General features: G+C 44.9%; 1 protein-coding gene across 1 annotated transcript in view; it reads right to left on the bottom strand.

The window, feature by feature from the left end:
* The window catches only part of PRKCH (protein kinase C eta), a 103,419-nt gene extending 94,101 nt beyond the window's left edge, over positions 1–9,318 (bottom strand). Inside the window, exon 1 of the mRNA XM_088539532.1 lies at positions 8,871–9,318. Within this exon, the coding sequence (XP_088395658.1) occupies positions 8,871–9,230 (360 nt within the window). The 5' untranslated portion in view covers positions 9,231–9,318. The remainder of the gene's footprint in view (positions 1–8,870) is intronic.
* Between the last annotated feature and the right edge of the window lie 13,642 nt (positions 9,319–22,960).

Below are 22,960 nucleotides of genomic sequence, written 5' to 3'. Positions count from 1 at the left end.
GGTTCTGCAGAGCTGCCCGGGGTGCAAACCAGCTGACTGCCTCTTCAGCGTGTCCTGGCCAAACTGACAGTGCTCCCATGTCACAGAGCTGCTTGACAGAAGGGTACCAGCATGTTTAAATAACACCTGATCTTAGTCTGGATGATCTTAGAAAGCATTCACCCAAAATGCAAAAGAAGAAGGTCTCTAGACCTCTAGATCTTAGCCTCAATCCATACGGGTCTAGCACATGAGAGACCTATCTGCCTCTGCAGCACCACGGCCTGTTTCTATTTTCTGCCTCAGACCCTTTTTGTCTTTCAAAACAAAAGCACAGAGCCCAGCTGACTGCGCTTACTATACATGGTATTAAAACTCACTCCTCTCTTGGACATGATCACACAGAACTTGACGCCCCTCCGGGCGAACTCCAAAAACCACTCTGAAAGGTTTGGCAAGGAAGATGAAATATATTCCTTTGGAGAATCAGGATCATGAGGGAAAATTTCTGTTATTTTTATTGACAAGATAAGTAAAATGTTACTTGAGCTAACTGTTTGAAAATCCAGCCAAAATGTGATACTATCATTAAGTAATGGTAGCATTTTGTAAGGACTCATTTTCAAGAATGAAGACTGCTTATTCCGGCACACTTGGGTTTCTACCTAGTTGTCTTCTGCTCTAAACCAAGAACAGCTCAGCTGCGTGCACAGCACCTACTAAACCACCACAACTGAATCTCAGTAAGTTAAGGAAAACTTAACACACAGATCCGCACCGAGATAAATTGGCTGCCACATAGAAATCCCTTCCAGGAATGGGAGGCCAAAACTCTACGAAAGGAACTGCTGGAAGAGACTCTAATAAATCATCCCCTCTCAAGAGCCAGTCTTGTAAGCAACTCTTGCGGGAGCACTGAGAGTTTCTACACTGGATTTTTCACTGTTATTAAATATAGAGATAATGAAGTGCTAAGTTTGGGTCTCTGTCTTGCAAATAGATAATACTCCCAAAAAGCCCTATTGGGAGATAGGAAATCACCCGACACATTCACAGCCATCACAGGTTTTGTACTAAACAGCATGTTCCAACTAGTAGCCTTGACAAGAAATCCCACCATGGATTTGGAGGACACAGGAAAATTCTCCCCACACCATTACATTTTTCTCAGTGCTCAGGAGCAAACTGCCTTGCAGAATAAATCCCCAAATATATTTAATGTTACATGCTAAAGTCTGAATGACCTAGATAATAAACTCATTGTGCTGAAGCCAATTTCTTCCTCTTTCTCAGAGCTCCATGAGCACTCTCTGTGCTCAATAAATAATGTATAACTCAGCTATCATTAAGAAACCTTACTGTATGTGAAGTGAAGGGAAAAAATGTGTCCAGTTCTCCCAATTACACTGCAAATCTGGCAGCGTAACTCTGCTGATGACACTGGGAATCCACTGATGTAAAAATCGCCGAGTGGAAGCAGTGGCTTTCCAGAGAGCACTGGGCTCCCACCCTGCTGAAATGTCAAAAGACACAGGCAAACTTTTTACAGAGTGACCTTTTGCAAGTAGTGAGAAAGGAGGAAGATGAGTTTCATTTCAATATTATTAAAAATAGATATCAGAAAAGTGAAATACTGAGAGCAGCTTCATAAGGAGCGTGACAGGGATTACACATGGGGGAAGCATAGGATCAGTCCCTATCATATGAAAAGCTTCTCCCCAATTTCTTGTCCTCAAGCCTCACAAGAAGCTGATAAGTAAGCACTGAATGCTCTCGTTTATAAAGGAAAACCAATTCAGAACAAAGTAGGAATTCATACAGGACAAGTTGTTTTTTTTTTTTTAAATCAGTTGTTCTTGATCTGGAATAGCAACCTTTTTCCTCCCAATCAGTTTAATCTAGTCTGGACTACATTTAATAAAGAATAAGCATATTGACATTCTAGATGGAGAAAAAGATCACCTTAGAGGTCAACCCACACGTAGACAAGCCAACTCTGATACTACCTAAGATGATAGCTAGCTATGACTACTTTTATCTGATAAACCACTTTAAAGTACAGACATGTCATGCGATTTTTCACTGTAAAAGTGAAAAATCTGTTCCTATTCAGACAGTAGAGTCAGCCAGTTTTAGCAAACTGACGTAATCCTACCCTTGACCTTTCCAACAGTGCCTGTTCCTCTCTCCTGTGCACACACACAGCACTCAGCATCGTGTTGACTGGCCTCTGGGAGAAGCTACTAAAGCTTCTCTAAAGTATGAATGATGGTAAATATTTGCTATCCAAAAGTAGTAATAAGTTTGGCAAACTAAGACCCCGCTGCTACTGTAAGAGCTTTAAGACACAAAGGCAGGTGAAGACACCTACAAATAGCTTCATTTATGAGTGACATCTTGCTGGCTTCACAGACTAAAATTAAATTTATGAGACACACACACAAGGCACAGCATTACGCTAAAATGCAGACTAATGACAAAGAGGCAAGAAGCAGACAACAAACAGGCAAAGAAGAAACAGAAACCACAAAACAGGCCAAACGGAGGGCTAGAAATCAGAGGTGCTGTAGGAACATTAGAATTGCTTTTCCAGACCAAACCAGACCAGCAGACAGTTCAAACACCACCTTTGAGCATGGCTGCTGCCAAACACGAGGCAAAGACACAAAAACCACCTCAGTTTTCAAATTAGGGAGCCATCAGCTCATACGCAATCTTCTAACCCCCGAGATGCAAGTTCTCAGACCACATGTCAGTATTATTTTTACTAATAAGAACAGTGCTGTGGGACAGCAGAGATGCTCATCCCATTTCTCACATCCTCACCAGGGAGGTTCTGGCTCTCTGCTGATCTTTGGCCTAACTCAGCACAGACATCCTCAGCTCTTAGGCATTCCCCTTTCTTGGGCACTCTTGATCTTAGTGTATCCACCAAGTGATTTCACACTGCAATTTTGTCTTTTTTATTAAGCCAAAGTGGACATGTAAAATTCATATACAAAATTGTACTTTTATAAAAAAAAAAAAGTACGTCTCTGTAGATTTATTTCTCTCCCCTACTTCTTTCTTATTGCAATATACGGTTCCATTGAAAGTAAACAAATGGTGGAGAGAAAAAAAAAAGGCATCCAGATCTATAGATCCATATCAGCATTGCAATGAGGAAAAAGACAGAATGAAGAATATGTCTCCCATAGATGATTAGCAAAAGCTGGCTGACTGTTTCTGCACCCAATGGCAGCAGAACCTCTCCTGAAAAGGGTCCGGAGAGCAGCCAATGTCCACCAACTCAAACACCATCAACTATCTAATGAAACTTGGCATTTTTGAAACTTGGCAAGCATATGCCAATAAAAAGTTTTCATGAAGTGTCATCTACAGGTTCCCTTCCCCCTCCTCCTTGCCCTGCCAACGCTCTTCACTATTGGCAGAGCTCAGGGGTAACTTGGTATCCTTAGGCACCCCACACTCCACTTGAGCCATATCTACTCCCAGGGCAGGTCTGCACTGTACAGGGGAGGACAGAAGGGATTTGCAGCCAGTTCTAGCACAAAAGCCTGAGTTTTATCCTGGACCTGAGGTCCCAGGGAGGGTCCTGAACATCCTCCATGTCTGCTTAGCCTAGTGCCAGGGCCCCCAGCCTGCCCTCTGGGCTCAGCTTGGTCAGGCTGGAAGGTGGCACTGTGAGGACACAGCCTTTCCCAAGCCAGGATGGGACATGCATACGTCACGTAGGCAGGTGTCTCCCACTGTGACACCTCAGTCTGGAGGGGGGCACCCCTCCATTGGGGCAGGGATTGCTGGCGGATTAAAAAACACGAGATTTTCTGGAGAGGCAATCAAACATAGGTCCCATGAGCAAGCTGGTGGCCGAAAACAAGTCAGAGAACACTTGCTCATGCAAGCCTGCGCTAAAGCAACTAAACACAACCTACATCTGCTCATGGCGATGCCTGTGACCTGCAGGGCCACTTGACACTCCACCGTGGTTCTCTGCACAACCCTCCGTCACCCGCTGCAGACACCACTGAAGAGCATCTACTAGCACGGCTAGACCAGCTTCCCATTTCCCTGGGCAAATGTGGCATTAGTAAGAAAGCAGGAGAGCTTCTTTAGGGATTGATTTGACTGGGGGATGAGAATATTTCATGTTATGAAAGGAAAAAAACAAAGTCAGTGTCATGGCAGAGACTTAAATCATTTGCCTGATTTACCTTAAGTCATTTAACGACATTAACTGGACGCTTCAGGATGTGCTTTATTTTAGACATACATTTGCCATCTTTAATATAAATATAAGTTTTTCTGCTCATGACCAGCCATAGCCTCTTGTGTGCAGCACAACCAAAGGGTTGGCTCAGGAGAGCTGCAGAGTGAACAGCACCAGCCAACTCAGCCCGGTTAGTCATCCAGGCCTCCCTCTGGTTCACGGCCCCACTAGCAGGGTGGAGGTGCAATAAGCAGCCTGATTGCTCACTGGTCCCAGAAGAAATTAAGTCTAGAACACAGTTTCACCTATATTAGCTGCAACCCTGAAAAGGCTGAGATTTTGGAGAGAGAAACTTGTGATGCCTGATCCAGAATTATTTACAGAGTGTTTAGCAGCTCATTGCACCCAGCATCTCTTCTGCTTGTCTCTTACGCCAAGGTTACACAAAAGGTCCCCAATTTCTTGATTGCATTAGCAAAGCACAATAGCTACAATCAAGCCCAAAACATCAAAGGCACTTCAACAGTTTTTGCAAACAAATGAGTCTTATTTAGTCCAGTAAGGGATATGCTTTCATATTGAATTACGCTGTAAACCAATAGACTTCCTAATGGCATTTCAAGAGCTCAAATTACCCCCTTGACAAGGTTTTCTGCAGGTATTTCATTGCCTAAAAGCTCAAGATGGCTTGAAACCAAATCATTACTCAGAAAACATTCAAAGCAGAAAGCCCTGATGCCCTGGACGAAGTACCTGTTCACAGAGAGCAGCAGTGAGCAGAGGGAGGCCTGTGCACCCGGCAGCAAAAGCAGGCCCATGCCCTGCACTCCCTCCCCAGCTCCCAGGATCCGCGACAGGATCCAAACAAGGGCTTTTAAGACACATATTCATAGAAAATCGGGCCAAGGAACACAGTGCCAAGGCAGGAGCAGGCGCCTGGCTGAGGAGCAAAGGGCAGCACATCCATATCCCGCTGCATCCACGTCAGAGCCAGGACTCCCAGGTCCCTGTAAGCATCCCAGTTGCTTTAATCACTGAAAATCAGCTCTTCTCGTACTTGGACCAAAACTTCCCAATCTCGGATTTTCTTGAAGAGAGAAAAAGAAAAAAAAAGCTCTCAAGCCAAATGCATAACAACCGTGTATCAGTAGTAGTAATTACAGAAACAACTTAAACTGAACAAGACATAGTGACATTGCTTAGCTTAGGTATAGTTAGCAATTAAGATGACCTTAATATAGGTCAGAGATCTGCACTATATACATTATTGCCAAGTACCTGGAAACAGAAATCCTACATATGGAATACTATTGTTGCTCATCTTGGATTGATAAGACCTATAGAAGGAGAAACCACTTGCTGCAGCCCTGAAAGATTCAGTCTGTCTTTGCAGACAGCCACAGCTCACAGCCCGGCACAGGTGGAAAACAACCCAGCCAGCCTCATTTTTTGAGCTCAGCCCTATTTTCTATTTTGACAAGCAGCTACCTCATCCTCTTCAAACTTCTTTTTTTTTTTTTCTTTTTTTTTTTCTTTTTTTTTTTTCTCCAAACAAGCCTTGACAAAATCCTCTGTGACAGTCTGCATCACAAGACACTCTCTCAACAGCTACAAGTATTTTTCATTTTCCATGCACCAGTTCTGTCCACCTGGAGAACGCTTTGCCATGATGTGCAAGGGGTAGTTGCACCAGTAAGTACCCCTGTCATATTGGACCTGCAGCATCCTGGTTCTCTGCCAATGCTCTAGGGATGAAGCTGTGTTTAACCCTTCAGTTTAACATTCAATAAATATATGCAATTGCACATAAAGGACTTTTTTACCTTAGGAAGGAGCAATCATAGGACGGGATACAGGTGAAAGAGTACAAGCTCCAGATTGCATGAGAATTATTTGTTTTAATCTCTTCCTGCAAACAAACCTAACAGTTCTCCTATGAGTAATTGCTAACAAAAATCAGCAGGATGTTGTGATTGGTTCATTAATCTAATGGTCCATCTGTTATCTAATTTCCTTCAGTATACTAAGGTGAATTGCTATTTCAAGATCACGGCGAAATAGGTTTGTATTTTAACTACTCATTAAAGTGCTAGAAATCATGACATCTCTATCCATACACTAACAAGTTCTGTAATGATAAATAAATCATTCCCTAGTAACAATGCAATTCTGTATCTTTTACAAATAGTGCAGCCCCAAGCTTAAAAAAAAAATACTTCAGTTGCTACACAGATCTCATAGGAGTAATACTAAGATACTCATTTCTGATATATTGTAAATTTTTTCCTGTCAATTAAAGCTCAGCTGCCCATACTACACCAGAGATAAAGAAGACACACTACAAAGAGTAAAAAAAGATGCTAGTGCAAAATTAAATAAACGCTTTAAAGGAAAAGTTTCAATCATCATGGAAATCATAGCAGCTTTTGGTAAGAGCCGACTTAATTCTCTACTGCTTTGCACCTGGCAGGGTCATGTGCACCTGTGTAAAATGCTACCTTTCAGGTTTGCAGAATTTCACACCCACTTGATCTACAGGAAAATACTTACCAGAAAAACACGGTGCTGGAGAGATCGCTGCCAGTTTCAACTGCACTGCAGCACACTGAAGCAAGGTGGCATTTAATTGAGGGTATTAATAAAAGCTGCCCCTCTGCAGCCTGACCATTAAACGTAAATAATGGGAAACAGAGCAGGATCTTGAAGATAATATGCTCTTATAAATTTGATCTGTGGAAAGTTAATCAAATGTGTTTAACAACTAATATGCAAACTAAAAAAATATTCAGGCTGCGGTAATGCGTTCATTAGAAGGACTTCAGGAAGGAATAAGGGGGGGGATAGAAGAAAAAAATAGTTGTTTTTGAAGAGCCTCTGGAATATGGATTTTAATACAAACTATGAGCACAGGACTCTGTCCCAGCACCCTGGGGAATTACTCATAGGTATAAGCACTAGTGATGAGACGATTCATGTTCGTACAGTCACTCACATGCATTAAAGTTTGGGACATAATTGCAGTGATGTATCTGCAAGTCATCCGAGAAGGACCAGCGCCTGCCTGCTGACTGCCCCAACCTGCTTCCCACCGTCACTTCCTACATTTCCCACAAGCTGTGGTGACAAGTGTCCTAAACAATCATCTTTATCAATGGAAGAAAACCCAGTTTCTCAATCATTTTGTGTTGAAGGAGTACGCACCTTTACAAAAAAAAGCCTAACTGCTTTCCCAGGGATTCTCCTGCACAGGCACATAGAAACCAAGTTAAACTTTGAGGCTTCATTCATTTTCCCCCCTCACTCCATTCCTTGCTTATATCTGCATATGTGTGCTTGTCTGGGGGTCATAAGAGGGCTTTTGGGGTAGAAATGTTGCAAATAAACCCCCTTCTGGCATCTTGTAGCATGCCAGCAGTCCACAGGCCTTGGGCTAATACAGAGCAGCATTTTTTACTCGTCAGATTGCACAAAATCCAGCAACAGCCCTACTGAATTTATCAAGAAATATTAAATTATCAGGGCAAGATGCTGTTCCCCTGTCACCACATGATTCTGAGCACACGCTATGCGAGATGGAGCAAGATAGAAGGGAAGGCGACAGGAGAACAGGCAGAGCACACAGACACCTGCTTGCCCTCCCCACCAAATCCACCCCAGCTGGAGTGCTTCAACCACAGGGTAGCTAAGTACATCATAAGAGAAGAAAAGATAGCATTAGGATTAGTGTAGATTAGAAGCATTAAGTGCTCCCGTGATTGGTATTTCCCTGTAGTCACACCAGAGATGTAACATCGCGTCTTAGTCACGGACACCGGCTGGGAACAGAAAGCATGAGCATTTTCTGCAGCAAGGCAATCTAGATACCTATCTGCTATCGTGTCAGCTCTTTCCTCCACATCTCATTTTACCAAGGTGGTTATTTGACCATACGGACTGAACTTCCTGGTCTCAGAAAAGTTAATAAAAAGTTAACACCTATCATATCCTTGGAAGCTCTTTCACACCTTCTCTGCCCAGAACAAGGTATTCTTCCCTCTACCCAAGTTCTCTCTACCCAGAGCTTGATTTTTCTTTTTTTTTAATAAATCAAACCCAGGCCAACTACAATATCACTGAATCACCACACTCCCTACCTCCTGCATTATAGCACTGGAAGCGAGGGCACGACTTTAGAGCCTACACTGTTCCCTTCACTTACTATTAGGACCAAGCCACCAAGGAAGCTCTCTGGGCCAGGTGCGAGTGACACCCCCATGGGAATAACCCAGCACCAGCTGCAACTGAAACCGTGTTTAAGCAACACGGCCCTACACGCTCTATACAAGACCGGTCCCGTCATTCCATTTCAAAGTCTCCCCGATCTGCGCGCGCACATCAAACAATTGTGCAAGCATGTGTGGAGCGGCGCAGCAATCCACCCCCCTGCTTGCTTGCAAGCTGCGTGCTCTGGGAAAGAGGACAAGGAGCTGGCGGACGAACCCGCAGGTGCAGCGTGCTGCTAAGGGATACGTTTGACCCTCGAGCTACGGCAGCTCCTTCAGCCCCTCGCTGTGGGGCTGCTGCTACGCGCCAGGGCGCGAGCGGATGCGCCAGGCGTGCGAGGACAAGCCCCTGCTCCGCGGGCGCCCCATTCATCCGCGCCGAAACCCAGGGCCGGCTTCTGCCCCGCGCTGCGACTCACCCAGCCCTCGAAGCCGTCGCCGGGGCCCGCGGAGCGCAGCAGGTCCTGGAAGTGCAAGGTGCAGTTGGCCACAAAGTCATCGTAGCCGATGGGAGTGTCGTGGAAGACGGAGAGCTCCAGCTGCTGGCCCTCGGTGACCGTGGCGGAGAACTCCTCGTTGTACGTGGGCTTGTTGGTCTTCTGCTTGGTGCTCGTCTGCCCCACGCGCACCTGGTCCACGCTCACCGTCACGTAGGGGTCGAGCAGCTGGTAGCCCTTGCGGAAGAGCGAGTGGCGCAGCGACCAGCGGGTGGGCTGCAGCCCCACGGCCTCCCCGATGCGCACCTTGAGGTACCCGCTGAACTTCATGGCTCCGGACATGGCCGCGGGCAGCCGGCACCGGAGCCGGGACCCGCCGCTGCTCAGGGGCCCGCTCGGCGCGCCCGGCCCATGGCGGCCCCGGAACCGCCTCGCTCCGCGCCGCCACCCGCTCCGCTCCGCGCGGCGCCGCCGCCGCCGGGGACACCTGGGCCGTGGGGCGGGGAGGAGCCGCGAACCCGCGGGGGCGGGACGGGACGGGACGGGCGGGACGGCGGGACGCTCCGCCCGGCGGCAGCGGCGGGACCGGGACCCCTCGGAGCACGGAGCGAGGTCCCGGCCGCCGCCGCAGCCGCCTCGCTCCTTCGCGTCTCCTGTTCTACAGCACCCGGACACCGAAACTGCCCGTTTGGTGCAAAAACGTGCGCAGGGGACACGGGTGCGTCACATCAGCCACCGGGAAGTCTGTTACGGCAGCCCTGTCTGTGGGGAGGGGTTGCAGCACTCAGCGTGCGCGGCTTGTGGTGGGCTGGGTTTGGCTTTTTTTTTTTGCGGGGGGAGATGTTTGGTTTTGATTGCGCTTAATAAAGACAGGGTTTAAATACTTCTAGTCCCGTTCCACAGCTTCCTGCAGATGAGGCCGGGAAAGAGGGAAGTCCTGCCTTGCTGGTGCTGGTGGTGGCTGCACTGCGACCTCTGCGAGAAGGGAAGAGGTCCTTGGGGGTGGCTGCGGTGCCTCTGGTTTCCTCCTCCCTCTCCTCCTTACCCTCTTCCCCACAGCCTGTTCTCCTTCAGGATGCTCCAGCTCTCACTGGATCACCAAGCCAGGAAGCCTCTCGGGCAGTGGAACAGGTTGGGTAACGTCATCGGTCTTCACATGGAAGCAACAGCCCTGGCAGAAAAACTTGCAGACCCTTAAACCAGACTTATGGCAAGTATCCTTGCAGGGCTTTTAAGTTCCTTGATCTATAACTATTAGCTGGAGATGAGAATTGGCTTTGAGATTGCTTAGGACAGACCATCCTGGGAAGGAACAAAGATTTAATCTTAGAAATTGGCAAACTGAACAAAATCCAGCCATGGATCCTGTTCCCTGGTCTTGCCTCCAGGAGTGAGCAGCTCCAGGTGCTTTAGAAGAAGGAATGGCCAAGCAAACTCAGGACAATCCGTTGTCATCTGTTAAAGATTTTTATGTCTTCTGGTTTGATGTTCCTTCTGCAAGATATTTTCACATTAACCATGCTCAGTCTGGGTGGTTTTCTCTAGAGATACCCGTTTTAATCTTGATATGCTCCTGGAGTTGTCCATCGCACATCAGAGGGTTGGTCAGAAACAAACATTTATCTTTATTATCAGTTGTATATCCACTATCACTTTAATTTCTTGTTTCACTTCTTTCTGTCACAACAATATAAAATAAAAAAGCCCCTCGGCATCTGCTCTTGAGTATCGTTCAGCACTTTCATCACCTCCACCTTTGCTGCTCACAAGCTGTCCATAGGAAGCCACAGGAGTCACGGGAGATTCCACAGTGACGATGGGGACTCGCAGTCCTTGCAGCACTTCCCCAGGACTCTCTGTAATTGCTGCAGACAGGACCTTAAGACACCCCAAACACTGTACAAATGTCCACGGGATGCGGCTGAAGGCCTTGTAAAAGCTGGAACAGTGTCTCCAAATTGCAAAGAATCAAGCATGGATTTTGCCTTGCATAGAGGCCCTCAAAGAGCTCAATGCAATAGTAATAGCGATAGTAAAAAGAACATTTCTTGGCTTATCACAGCACATCTCAGTTGCCTCTAAGTTTCTTCCATTGGATCTATTTGCCGTATGGAAACAAAAACCTTGGTAGGTTCCCCCAGCAGCACAGATAAACCCTCTCAGAAGTCTGAATATCAAGTTAGATGTAAAAGCTCTTGGGGGTTGGAGACTTGGGCAACTGGTAGGTAAATATGAATTACAACAGAAAATATAATATCACAAATACTGCTGTAGTGCCATCAAAATCTTTCTCTTGACTTTTTCCTCAATTTTCTAAGGAAGAAAAGATAAAAACCTTCTCCTGAAACTTGTTAGAAGTCATGACTGGCTCAAACATACTAGCACAAAAGGAAAAAAGACCAAAATCTGCCCATTCAAGGTTCTGGCTGTGCTGTTTCCTCTGCTTAATCACACAAGGGGTTCTTGTTCTACTAAAACACCTGCTGCAATGACATTTAATATATAATAGCAGAGGAAAACATCTTTTTCTATATCATGGCTCATTAGATTGTCATGTCATAACTTGACTCCTGGCCCTTTTTTGATCGGGAAAAAAAAAAAAGAAAAAAGGTATTGTAAAACTTACAGGGAAGAAATAAAGAAACAAAACAGGTGAGCTATACTGATAAATATTCCTGTTGAGCAGCAGTGCACATGGCTATTCAGTTTTCCATTGGGGGAAAAATCAATCCTGTGGGATTATATGATAAGAATCTAATTAATTTTGTTTACCCTCTTGAAACAGCCTGGAACAGCTCATCTTGCACCAGATCCAAACTCACCCCTTGCTCAGCTCTAAGCCAAAGCCTGGAGTCCTGTTCCCAGGGAGGACTGACCAGTGACACGAAGTCAGTGAACACTCACCCTGCCTACTCTGCAGGCGTCCAAACAGCAGAAAAACAGCCATAATTCTGAATTTTATATTTTTTTCCACGAATCAAGGTGGCCTTGCACACGATGACCTTGCAAGGCTGCATGCAGCAGCACCATCTGGTGATGGCTGCGTTGAACCTCCTTGCACAGCTCGCAGCGCCAGGAGTCCGCGGGATCTTGGCTTCTCCCTCCTCTTCCACAGCAGGAGCTCCGAAAAACAGCGGGTGGATTCATTTTGGATCCTCAGGGGTTCATAGAGGCTGAAACACATCCAAGAGCAAACCCCAAACCAGCGCTCAGCCCATGTATAGTTGCTGCACCCGTGCCGTTTTTTATTGCGTGCAACACTGGTGCTCCCTCCATCTCAAAAAGTACAGAGTAGAACCAGAAAAGGTACTGAAAAAGATGGCAAAGATCATTGAGGGTATTGTGAAGGGAGAGAGACTGCCTGGGTTAGGATTTCTCAGCCTGGGAAGAAATGACTGTAGGGGAAAATTCGAGGGCAAGTTGTTCAATCATGAACCGTATGAGCAAGACGCATGAGGAAGGTTTATTCACTCTTGCCCACACAAGACTTAAGCAGCACCCGAAGGAGTTTTGAGGTAGGAGCTTTAAAGCACAGAGAAGCAAACACCTTTTCACACAGTTACAATACTCAGTCCATTGCCAAAAAACAGAAGCCATAAACACCCTCGCGAAGGGTTTAGATATTTCTGGAGGCCAGACTCAGTAGTGGCTATCGACCCTGGCCCTGAAGCCCCTGCCAGCTGGGGGGATACGCTAGAGGAAGGACCACTTTGCATTTCATCTACTGCTTACCCTTTCCTGCTTCAGCATCTTGTTTCTCACTCTGAAGCCTCCGTTAGTGGTCACTCCTGGGAACAGCACGGCTGGGATATGGCGAGTCCAGGAAGGATTTACTATGGCTCTTCTCAAATCCCTCTGGATTTTGTCATATCTAAGTGAGAAAAGACAGGAATGACACCTCTGGAAACTGGCGTGGCCACTATTGCCTGTAGATGAATGAATGACCCAAGAAAGAAGAAATCTATGGCTCTGCTCCTGCATTCCTCCTTCAAGCCACAGTCATCTTAAGGATAACTTTGTGGGGTTTTTTTTTGTAGTCTAGCTAGAAAACCTGTAATTTGGCTCTGCAAACTAAGTCAGAACACTCAGCTAAGCCCTGCTGGAACTTGATGATTTAGGCCTGGCCTCACTTCACATTACAGCTCTATGAAAATCCATGCACCACGTAAAAACTTCCACTTCTTTTTCCTACCAAAGTGTCCATTATTCCCTTCACTAGTAACCTATACATCTCTCATAATTTAGTATTGTCCCCATTTGGCAAGTTAAGGGCAAATGCCTGAATTGCTCCATTTTAAATTTCTACCAAATACTGGTTACATTCAGAGGGCAGTCTGTAAAGCAATGGAAAAACTTTGGCTTTCACAACTACTGCTGCAAAAATCCTACTGACATTTATTGTAAATGGAACTGCAGTTAAATATATTTGAAAATGCAAAAAAGCAAAATAGTTGTAGAGACCAGTGAAGCAGGAAGTAACTCTATTTAGTTCCTCTATTAATTTTGGACTATTTATACAACTTCTCTTTTATAGTTCTTTCTATAAGAGTGCTTGTTAAACCTCTAAATAATGACAGCTGCTAAAAACCGAATATCCCGTGTGTGGAATCGTTTGTGGTCTGGAAGCAAACAAAAAATATATAAAAAAAAAATCAAGTTCCTCTCTAATGATAATAATTATGGGATCAATCCAAAACCCACTGAAGTCAAAGCAAAGCTGCCACTGATTTAAGCTACCCAAGAGTCCCTCCTTGCTTGTTTGCCTGCTCTTGCTCCTGATTTATGCCAGTACAAACTAGAAAGAGAGGTTTAGCAGCTTTTCTTAGTTAGGATGGTTACTTGTTTTCCATGAACAAACTGGAGCTCACCTGATCCTTATTATTTTCTATTTTTTTTGGAAAACACCAGCTCATTTTATAAAGTGCTGGTATTATAAACTGCAGAATATAGTTTATAAGAGCACTAACTCCTACAAGCCAATCATTAATACAACTAATGGCCTGTTTGTTGTATTAAACTGCTCTCATTTGTCTGGGTCCATTAACAAATGCACTGGTCATTAACTGTTAACAGCAACTCAGTTATTAGATTTTATTACTTGTACAGGAAACACTGGAGAACAAACTGATTGTTTTGGTTTATTGGGGTTTATTTCTTTCCCAGCAGTCTTTCCCCATTATTTATAATATAGCTCCTTGCTTGTTCCCAGACGTGACTGATGTACTCAGGACATCCATGTAGACAGTCGGTTCACATGCCAGCCCCTCCTGCCATCGCAGCTAGCCCCAAAAAACCTCTCCCCTAAACTGGAGGGCTCTGATTTGGAGCAGCTTTGGTTTTTTTGTATTTTTCCATATCCTTCTCATGGGCAGCTGTTTCCATCCAAATGCATATAAAATGAAGGATTTAAGCAAAAGATACATTAATGGGAACAGACTGTAAAATCTTCTGCTTCATTTTTGGTTCGCTCTATTCTATTGAACTCGAAGTTTAAAAATATCTCTTATTTCTTCCTGTTTAGTACTGATGCATCAAATATGGGTTATCTCCTTCTACCTTATACAGGTATTTAGACCAGATGACTGTGAAAGTCTCCTCTGGTCTTCTGGTTTAAGAATAAGCTTAAAGCCACAATCCTGCAAACATTTCTACATGAAGAGTATTACCCAATATCACCGAGCTGAACTTTGGAAGAGATTCCTCACTGTGAAGCCCTGTGATGCACCCACCTCACTGGCTCTGGCTTCTTCACCCCAATTCCATTCCAAGCAATGGAAAAACAACAGCAGGATCAAAACGTCACGAAGGACCCGCAACGGTCTGTCATGAAGGTAGCATCTGTGAAGCAGTGTGAGGAGCTTTCCTCAACCTTCAGTGCCATGATACCCAAATGAGGGAGGAGACACTTACTCGGAATGTGTTGTTGATGCTGTTTGGAAACAGGATCTTCCAGGCTCCTGGCAATCAGTGTCAGACCAGACTGGTGTTGCAAGACAGCTATGAGCACTGAAGGGCTGGAGATACGTGAAGTGACTGTGCTTTACCCTCTGCGGGGAAGGGTATATTTAATGAGAACAAAACAAATACTGATTTTTGTGCATTTGGGCTTTTTCTACTACACTGCAGTTACTCATGATGCTTGGAGCCATAGATTCTTCTCTCCTCCTACAAAGGCATGAGGATGTACATGGTATAAATGATCCAATCTATCCATTACAGGCCTTAGTAAATCAGAAAAGTCTTAGAGTGTAAATTTGGCCAACTGAAGTCAGGTGGGTGCTATTTCCAAAACCATCTGGGTGTTTTTGCACCCAATGGCAACCATCTTGTGGTGGTGTAAGGGGTCCTACGCAGCATTAAGAGGAAAAAGGAGAGAGATTTTGCCAAGAACAAAAGGCTCAAAACACTGCTCTATTTAGGACCCCCTCATAGACAATTAGAAAGTGCTTCTATTATCCCTAGGGCAGAGATTGAATTCTACTCTGTATTTCCATGCCAGTGTCTCATGTATTTGCAGGGGGAAGTATAGGGCTGTGACACAGGGGACTGAAAGATGTGAGTCAGCTTCTGTCTCCTGCCTGTAAATGAGACACTTCTGATAAAACTTCCTCTGTATCAGAGCTTCTGATAACAGCCTCTTTCCTATCCTCTTTCCTACATGTCAACGCATTGTGCAACATAACCCATTGGATGAGAAATTTAAGTATTTAAGCCCAAGGACGTGCACGTTATGCCCTTAAGAAGCTGACGTCTAGGGAGACTTGCTAGGAATGGCCCCAGATCATCAGGCATTTTCTCCCTCCAAGGATCTATGTGTCAGTTCAACAGTGAAAAGATCCTGCCACAGCAACTGAAGAGCACAATAAAGTACTATAGAAACTTACTTTAAGATTCAGGAGGGAGAGTCAAGCCAGAGCCTATCACTAGGATAGTAATAGCTTTGTTTGAGATCAAGGAAAATGATCTCTGCTGTTCCCAATCAGAGAAGCAAATTTTTCTAGTGATCTCCAGAGCTTTCAAACCTGTGCTGGCTCTGTGAAGAACTGTTGCCCTTGTGTTTGCAATGCAGGCCCTGATCAGGCACAGGTGCATGAAAAGATGCCCACATACCCTGGAAGAAGGTTACACAGCAAAACTTAGGCAGCTTTGCCATTTTACTGGACTTTCCTAGAGAAAAACCTGTATGCAGAGGAACAAGAAAGATAAAGAACCTTCAGCTGTGTCCCTCTGGATCAAAAGGAGAGATCTGCTGCAGGATGTTGTGCAGGCACCTTCATGATGTCCCTGGGAGAGGGGCTCTGCTGGTCACGGAGACCTGGGGGCTGCTTTGTGAGCAGTGGGGCTCCCACCTGCAAGAGCTGCTGTTCTTTGGCTCTGTCTCACATTGAATGCAAAATAATCTCTGTGAGAAAGCAGCACAAATTGCTTGGTTCCCATGGGAGAGTCTGAAATCGAAGCAGGTGAAACAGCAACTCACAGGGAACTTGTTGCACAAAAGCACTGCAGTGATTACCAAAGAACTGCTTTAAGAACCAAGCATAGAAAATATTCCCTAGAAATGCTTTTTAGTATGAATATTATTCCTTATTCTACTTATTTTTTAACAGAAAGTAGAATAAGGAGGAAAGAAAAACATGTTGAAGCTGTGTGACTACTAGAACAACATGGCGGAAACTACTGTATTAGCTAATAACAGCCACTGAGTTGACTCCTTTAACACTGAGAAAGGATGAGTAGGTCCTCAAGTTTCTTCTTTTGGTCAAGACTAAGGCTGATCTTTCAGTTTCCTGCCATGTTTCTGACTAAACTGCTTTTTTTCCATCAAAAAAAGCCTTTCCACCAGGAACTGCACATTCATTTCTTCAGCTCACAAGCACTGAACTCTGTTCCCCTGAATTGCAAGAGTTCACCAATATTCTCAATTTAGCTGTGCTTTCTCTAGCAGGCATCTAGAGCTGTCATCTCTTTCATACCTATAGAAAAACGGAGGTTGAAAAAGCAGCAGTAAGAATGAATGGACTTAAAAGGATACTGAGGTGAGTGAATTGTGGAGTCTATAATGGTAAAGAACCATGGTCAAAAGGAGAAGGGAACAACTACCTGGACTAAGTGACTATAAAGAAAAGAAATACTTAGATGGTATTGTGCATCATTAGCCTTTAAACTCCATACAATACAGATTTTTTTCTCCATTCCCCTTACATACCATTTGAGCGCTCTGCATGAGACATTGATCTGTTTCTTCTTTCCTCATTGCTGGTCCCACTTTTAGTGGGATCTTTAAAATCTGAATATAAGACCCCAGTGATACCAAGATGCCATCCCAAGATAAAAAACATTTGATTCCTATTTTCAGTAATGCTTATGTTGGTGGCACACATAGGAATAAGTTACCTGGATGCCCCCATCCACACTCTGTAGTGATGACCACAGTGACACTTTCCCTTCTGTCGAGATCAGCCCCTTATCTACGAGCATCAGCTTCCTGCAAACCACGCTGAGAAGTCCCATGTTGTCTGTGAAGATGAAGGGAGAGATAATGCACAGGACCTCCTTGCCCGTCTCATTTCTGCCAGGAAGCCCCAAACTGTGCACATACAAAACCCATAAAGCATTTAGAAACTGGAAGGTGGAACCATGCTGCAGAAAAGAGAAAATATGAGGTGAGGAACGATGAACCTCAGGTCTTCATCTGTGCTCAAAAACCTCTAGATGGAGCTACCCCTTTTCTTTTCAAGCCAAGTAACAGCTAGTCTCTGAGGCAGGCGAGGGAAAAATGATGCTCTGTAAGGGAGGGCACTGGCATTTCCAGCAGTGCGAGTGGAGGCATCTTTTTTGCATGAATGTTTTGCTGTCATTAAAGAGTCTGAGCTCTCTTTTTTTTTTTTCTTTTAATCCTTCAAGAAACCAGCTGCGTTGCCACCCCTTTGCTTTGCTTAAAATAAATCGAGCCACCTTCCAGCAGACTGCTATAAAACATTCGGGAGTGAGAAAGAGCCAGTCTGGACTGCAAATGACTGATATCTGAATGTAAATAACTGGATAAAAATCCACGGGGCTGCTTCCCCTCCATGGCGTGGCCTGGTTTCCAGGAGCCTGGGCACTGAGCTCAGCGTTGGGTTAGGCCTTGGTGAACAGAGAGGCTGCAAAAACTGGGATGCTGAAGAGCCACTTTCCCTGGCGAGATGGGGGACTCCCTTTTTGGGGGTCTTACACCCTCCATAGGCAGGAGTAGCCACAGGTTTTGGCTTTCAGAGGCTGAGCAGGATTACCAGGTGTTCTCCTTTCCATGTTACGTGGTGGAGAGATGTCAGGATAAGCGCAGAGGATAAGAAGAGCTGTCATGCAGGTACTGGAGCCTGCACCCCGCTAGAGGGTACCCGCAGCCCACAGAGACTCCGCTGAAAGCCAGGCCCAGGAAAGCACAAACCCAGCTTTACAGAAAAGCAGGCTGTAATTTTATGGCACACTTTAATTTGGCTCTGCTTGGTTAGAGCAGCCCCCCGGGCAGGCCGGGCTGCACCGTGCAGGACACGGCTGCGCTTTCAACTACCGGCTGCGGCCTCCTCCGAGGACGTAAATGTTAGGGCCTCGTGTGCAATCAAAGCTGCAAACGAGCCTGGGGAGTAAATGAAAAAAGAAAAGCCAGGAGGCCTTCAGGAGCTCACTTTTAAAATACATATTTAATTTTACTAAAGGAGTAAGAGCAAAAATGCTCAGATCTCTTGTTACTATTTGCATTATAGCAGTGCCTGAGGGGAATCAAATAAGCACAGGACTTGCCCGTGCTGGGAGCTGGATGAACACACAGTCAGTCCCCAGGGCCGAAGGAGGGAAGGGAAGCAGGCCAAGGAGGGACAAAGTGGTGGCCCAAGACCACAGAGCCAAGGGTAGGACCCCAGGCACCTGGTTCCTCTGCCAGGCTCCACTTCCTTGGCCCATGTTTCCAATAGCTCCTTGCCCACACACAGCTCTAGAGACCAGTGAAGGTGGAATATGGAAGCTCAATGGTAGGAGAATATTTCTCCAGGATAGACTATTTCAAGGGGAAAAATTATCTTACCAATGACTTTGTACATCCCCCAAACCTCAACAGCCTTAAACCTGTGAAAATGAAGGCTTTTATGAATATTTGGAATTGCTCCAGGGTTATCACTGATGCAATAGGATAAAATTACGAAGGAAATTTTAAGGTACGTGACAGTATGGGGTTCTTCACAGCCACAAAGCAAGGCTATAGCGGCATCAGTAACTGTTAGGGCAGCAGGGAATTTTCCAGCAAAATTAATTGAAACTTTCCACCAAAAGGAAAAAACTGGGATCAGAAAGGTGCTGGTTTCAGCATAGCTCCCACCAGGAAAGTTGTTTTGGTCCAGGATGGAGTTTTGGTCAGCATCAGAGATGGGCCAGCGGATTAGGCTCTCCTGGGATGTGGCACACCAAGGTGTAAATCCCGGGTTTGCAAAGGGACTTGACCTTGGGCCTTAAGAATCTCTAGGGAATATCCTAGCCACAGGATTATTTACTATTCTGGCAAAAGCTCTCTTACTCAGCATTTTTATACTGAAGAGGAAAAAAAAACCTTCAGTTAACAACTGAAATAGTTTTCCTCAGAGGGCTGAAAAATGGTTTGCTTCCCACCACTAACTAGTTAGCATCTACCTTGTATGTATGAAACCTTCCCTGATGTCTAAAGAACCATGGGGATGAAAGGGATTCTTGGGAGCTGAGTCTTAGTGGATGGGATCTGAGAGGCAAGAAAGTCCCTATGTAGGCACCTACATCTGTCTTCACTGACGAAATTACTGAAATGCCCATGGACATCACTGGGGAACTTTCCTGTTTGAGAAAAGGATATAAAGATCAGTCCTGCAACACTAAACTTGCCTGTTATAAAACTTGTCCAAATAGAATCAGTGCTTCATTTCATTTTTCTTTTTTTTTCTTTTTTTTTCCTTTTTGTTTTCTTTTTTTCTTTTTTTTTTCTTTCTTTTTTTTTTTTTTTCCGGAGGCTGGGAAGAGAACAGGAGAAATAAGCCCAGACAGATTTCTCACATAAAATTATATGATGTGGTTTTGACCCATATGAGCATTTCTGATGTATGTGCCTACACAGGTCCGCCCGTAAAATATTTTAGGAGCCCAGTGCACTAGACGGGTTCTGCTATAGGTGGGTTATACACGAACAGGCGCTACAATGAACGTATACACACACACTCCCCCAAGCCCCTGTGGGTTGATAGGTATCAGAAATAGGGCCTGAAATACCCTTTTGGAAGCCTTCCGCGCACGCCTGGAGCTCTCACCCTGCAACTCGTGCACTGATTTACCAAATGAAGAGCAGATGAGTGCCTGTCATTTCCCTGCCGGTTTTGACAGTGGCTGCACCCTTGTGGCTATCAACTTTTTAATGGAAAACCCCAGGTATTTCCACTGGATTGCTTAGCTACAGCTTGGCATTCCGTTTATTACAGAGACTTATTTGTTACTGAGTCCTTAGTGGTCCAGAGCATCAACTTCATCCTAATTACCAAGGCAGCCAAGTAACAGTTTTCTCCATTTTCAGATATTTGTAGGACTATAACCAGAAAGCAAGCCACGAGTGACTAGGCCAGTAAACAGTGCAGTTTGCTGACTAGTGTTTGTTTTATAACCTTTGGCACATCTTGATATATACATAATAATAGTTCTTAACCTATAAATAATATTTTACAGAGGTCACACTATAGTTATTTAAGTTCAGGGGTTTATTTCCCAGAACACTAAGTAGCTGTGAATGAATTATGTTTAGTCTGATCTGCCACAGAAGGGTCATAAACTTATAAGTTGTAGCAAACCATGGAATATTACTCCTGTATGTCAGGCAAACTGTAAATGTTAAAGAATAATGCTTGATAAGGAGAAAGTCTCTTTATTTTGTTAAAGTAATATATGTTCCTAGGGAAAGACTATAAAAATTCATGTTAACTGATGTGACAAGTTGGATGATCTCCCTATGTACGGCTTGTGAATTCTGCTCGGTGCAGGGGACTATGTCGGTGAGCGGCTGCAAACTCTGTTCTGAACAAGCTCATTTTTCCTTCTTTCTTGGCTTCCTTAGGGTTTATACAGTGTCCCAGAATCCACAGGAGATAAAGAGAGAAACTTCCACGCCTCTGCACAGGGCTAATAAAAATGAGGTCACTAAACTCTGCTGAGAGCCTGCTCGATCTGGACAAAAAGGCGGCTACTCCATCGCTCATTGAATGCGATTCTGATAAACATGTAAGGGGCAGGGAGGGGATGAGAACTAACTGCTGAGCATCATGCAGGGGACTTTGGAGGCTGCTCTGGCCTCCTGACAAGGGACAGCAGAGCAGAAAGCAGTTTTCAGCTGCAGTGAATTAAAACTGAGGAGATCAAGGGGACTGTGTGGTCTGAGAAAGACACTTTGTGCAGGAAAACAGGAGTCGGGGACAGGCTGAGGCAGAGCTGAGAGCAGCAAGAGGCAGAGGGAGCAAAAACTCCAGCTTGATCTCAGAGAGCAAGCAAAAGAGGGAAAAGCAGGAAAGTGCACCTGAGTCTGTGTATTTTTGGTGTTGATAAATGTAATAACTTTAAAGCAATATGTGCATTTGAAACTTGCTGTGAACACTGAGTTTCTTTGTGCGTCCCCCACCTCTTGTCCCCACCATGGCAAAACACAAGGTTAGAGCAATAGGAAAGGGTGACATTAGGAAGAGCAAGGCAGACCCTGATCCTGAGGGCTTCTGAGGAAGCAGGCCTGAGATTTTGCCCAGGACACAGTCACTGCTGCCTCCTAACGTGGCAAATGGGGCCGGAAGAGCCAAGCAGGACAGCGGGAGCAGCCTCGGCACCGGCTCACGCAGGAGGCCAAATCCCGCTTCCCTTCCCGGGGGCCTCTCTTGTCCCCACCCTTCTGCAACCGGATGGGCTGGGAAAAGCTGAGGGCTCTCCGGAATCTGAAAAGTGTCATGGGTGACCTTTAAGGGACGCCTTGCGGAGGTGGTGACAGCTTCCCAGACAGAAATGAAGTAGGGACCAAGAGGAGCAGTCACGAAGAACAGCGGATCATTCCGGTTCTCCAAAATTTTCTGACTCCAACCAACTGTTTTGCTCGCACAGACTCCAGGGAGCCTTGCTATGAAATTCTAGCCAGCTTGAAGACTTTTAAGAAGAACACATAAGTAAAAATAAAGCAAAAAAAGAGTCACTATCTGCCTCTCTCAACTTTATGTTCCTAGGGTTGATCCTGGATTCGTTTCTGTGGAACAAACCTCCCAGCTGAGCCTTCTGCTACTCACAAGTTGTGCTCATGTGCTGGCCCTTTCTTTGACAGGCAATTAGTCTGGCCTAAAAGAATACTTGCATACCGGTGGGGGAGATCTTCCAAGGAGAAATACGACAGTGAATTGTGGGGTTTCCATTGAAGGTAAAAATATGACAGTAGATTGTGGAGTTTCCATTGAAAGACAGCAGAAGCTGCATGCCTAACTGGTACATTTGCCTTGCAAAAATGTCACTGAATATTATTTTGAAATTTATTAACCGTGAAAAAGAAAAAAAAATAATTTGAGTGATTGCAATATTGAATCTAATTTGATTTCGAGCGATTCTTGACTTCTTTAAGAAATTTAAGGACAAGCAATTTCTTCTCTGCATTCCCTTTAAAGTTCCACTTTGTGGAACTCGTAAAAACAGCTCTTCAAGACAAAATAAACAAGTTTCTTCAACGTAGAGCAAGCATGCCAATTCATAGCTGTTTTCTCATGTTACTGAATTCAAATTGGACTGTAATTTCTAGGCTTGGGGATCTAAACACAGGGGAATCTGGGAATTGCATATCTTGTGAAACCTGGTTTCCTGCGGCTGTCTCGTACTTGGATCGTCCTGTTTCTAATATAGCATGAGAGACTTCAAGAGAAAGTTCTCCTGTTCTTGGCGTCTTCAAAATGCCCGTTTCTCAAGTATTTCACCTTTCTATTAATACAGCAGAGGCCGCAGCCTTTCTCTCATTCACCTGGATCTTTCTCTTTTATGCCTTTTTCCATAGAACCTGTACAAACCCACTT

This window comes from Tinamus guttatus, unplaced genomic scaffold, assembly GCF_059628265.1.
Source record: "Tinamus guttatus ecotype Peru unplaced genomic scaffold, ASM5962826v1 Tinamus_guttatus_pri_ptg000048l, whole genome shotgun sequence".
Classification (NCBI taxonomy): Eukaryota; Metazoa; Chordata; class Aves; order Tinamiformes; family Tinamidae; genus Tinamus; species Tinamus guttatus.
The sequence above is the reverse complement of the archived record's forward strand: the minus strand, read 5'-3'. Positions and strand labels throughout refer to the sequence as shown.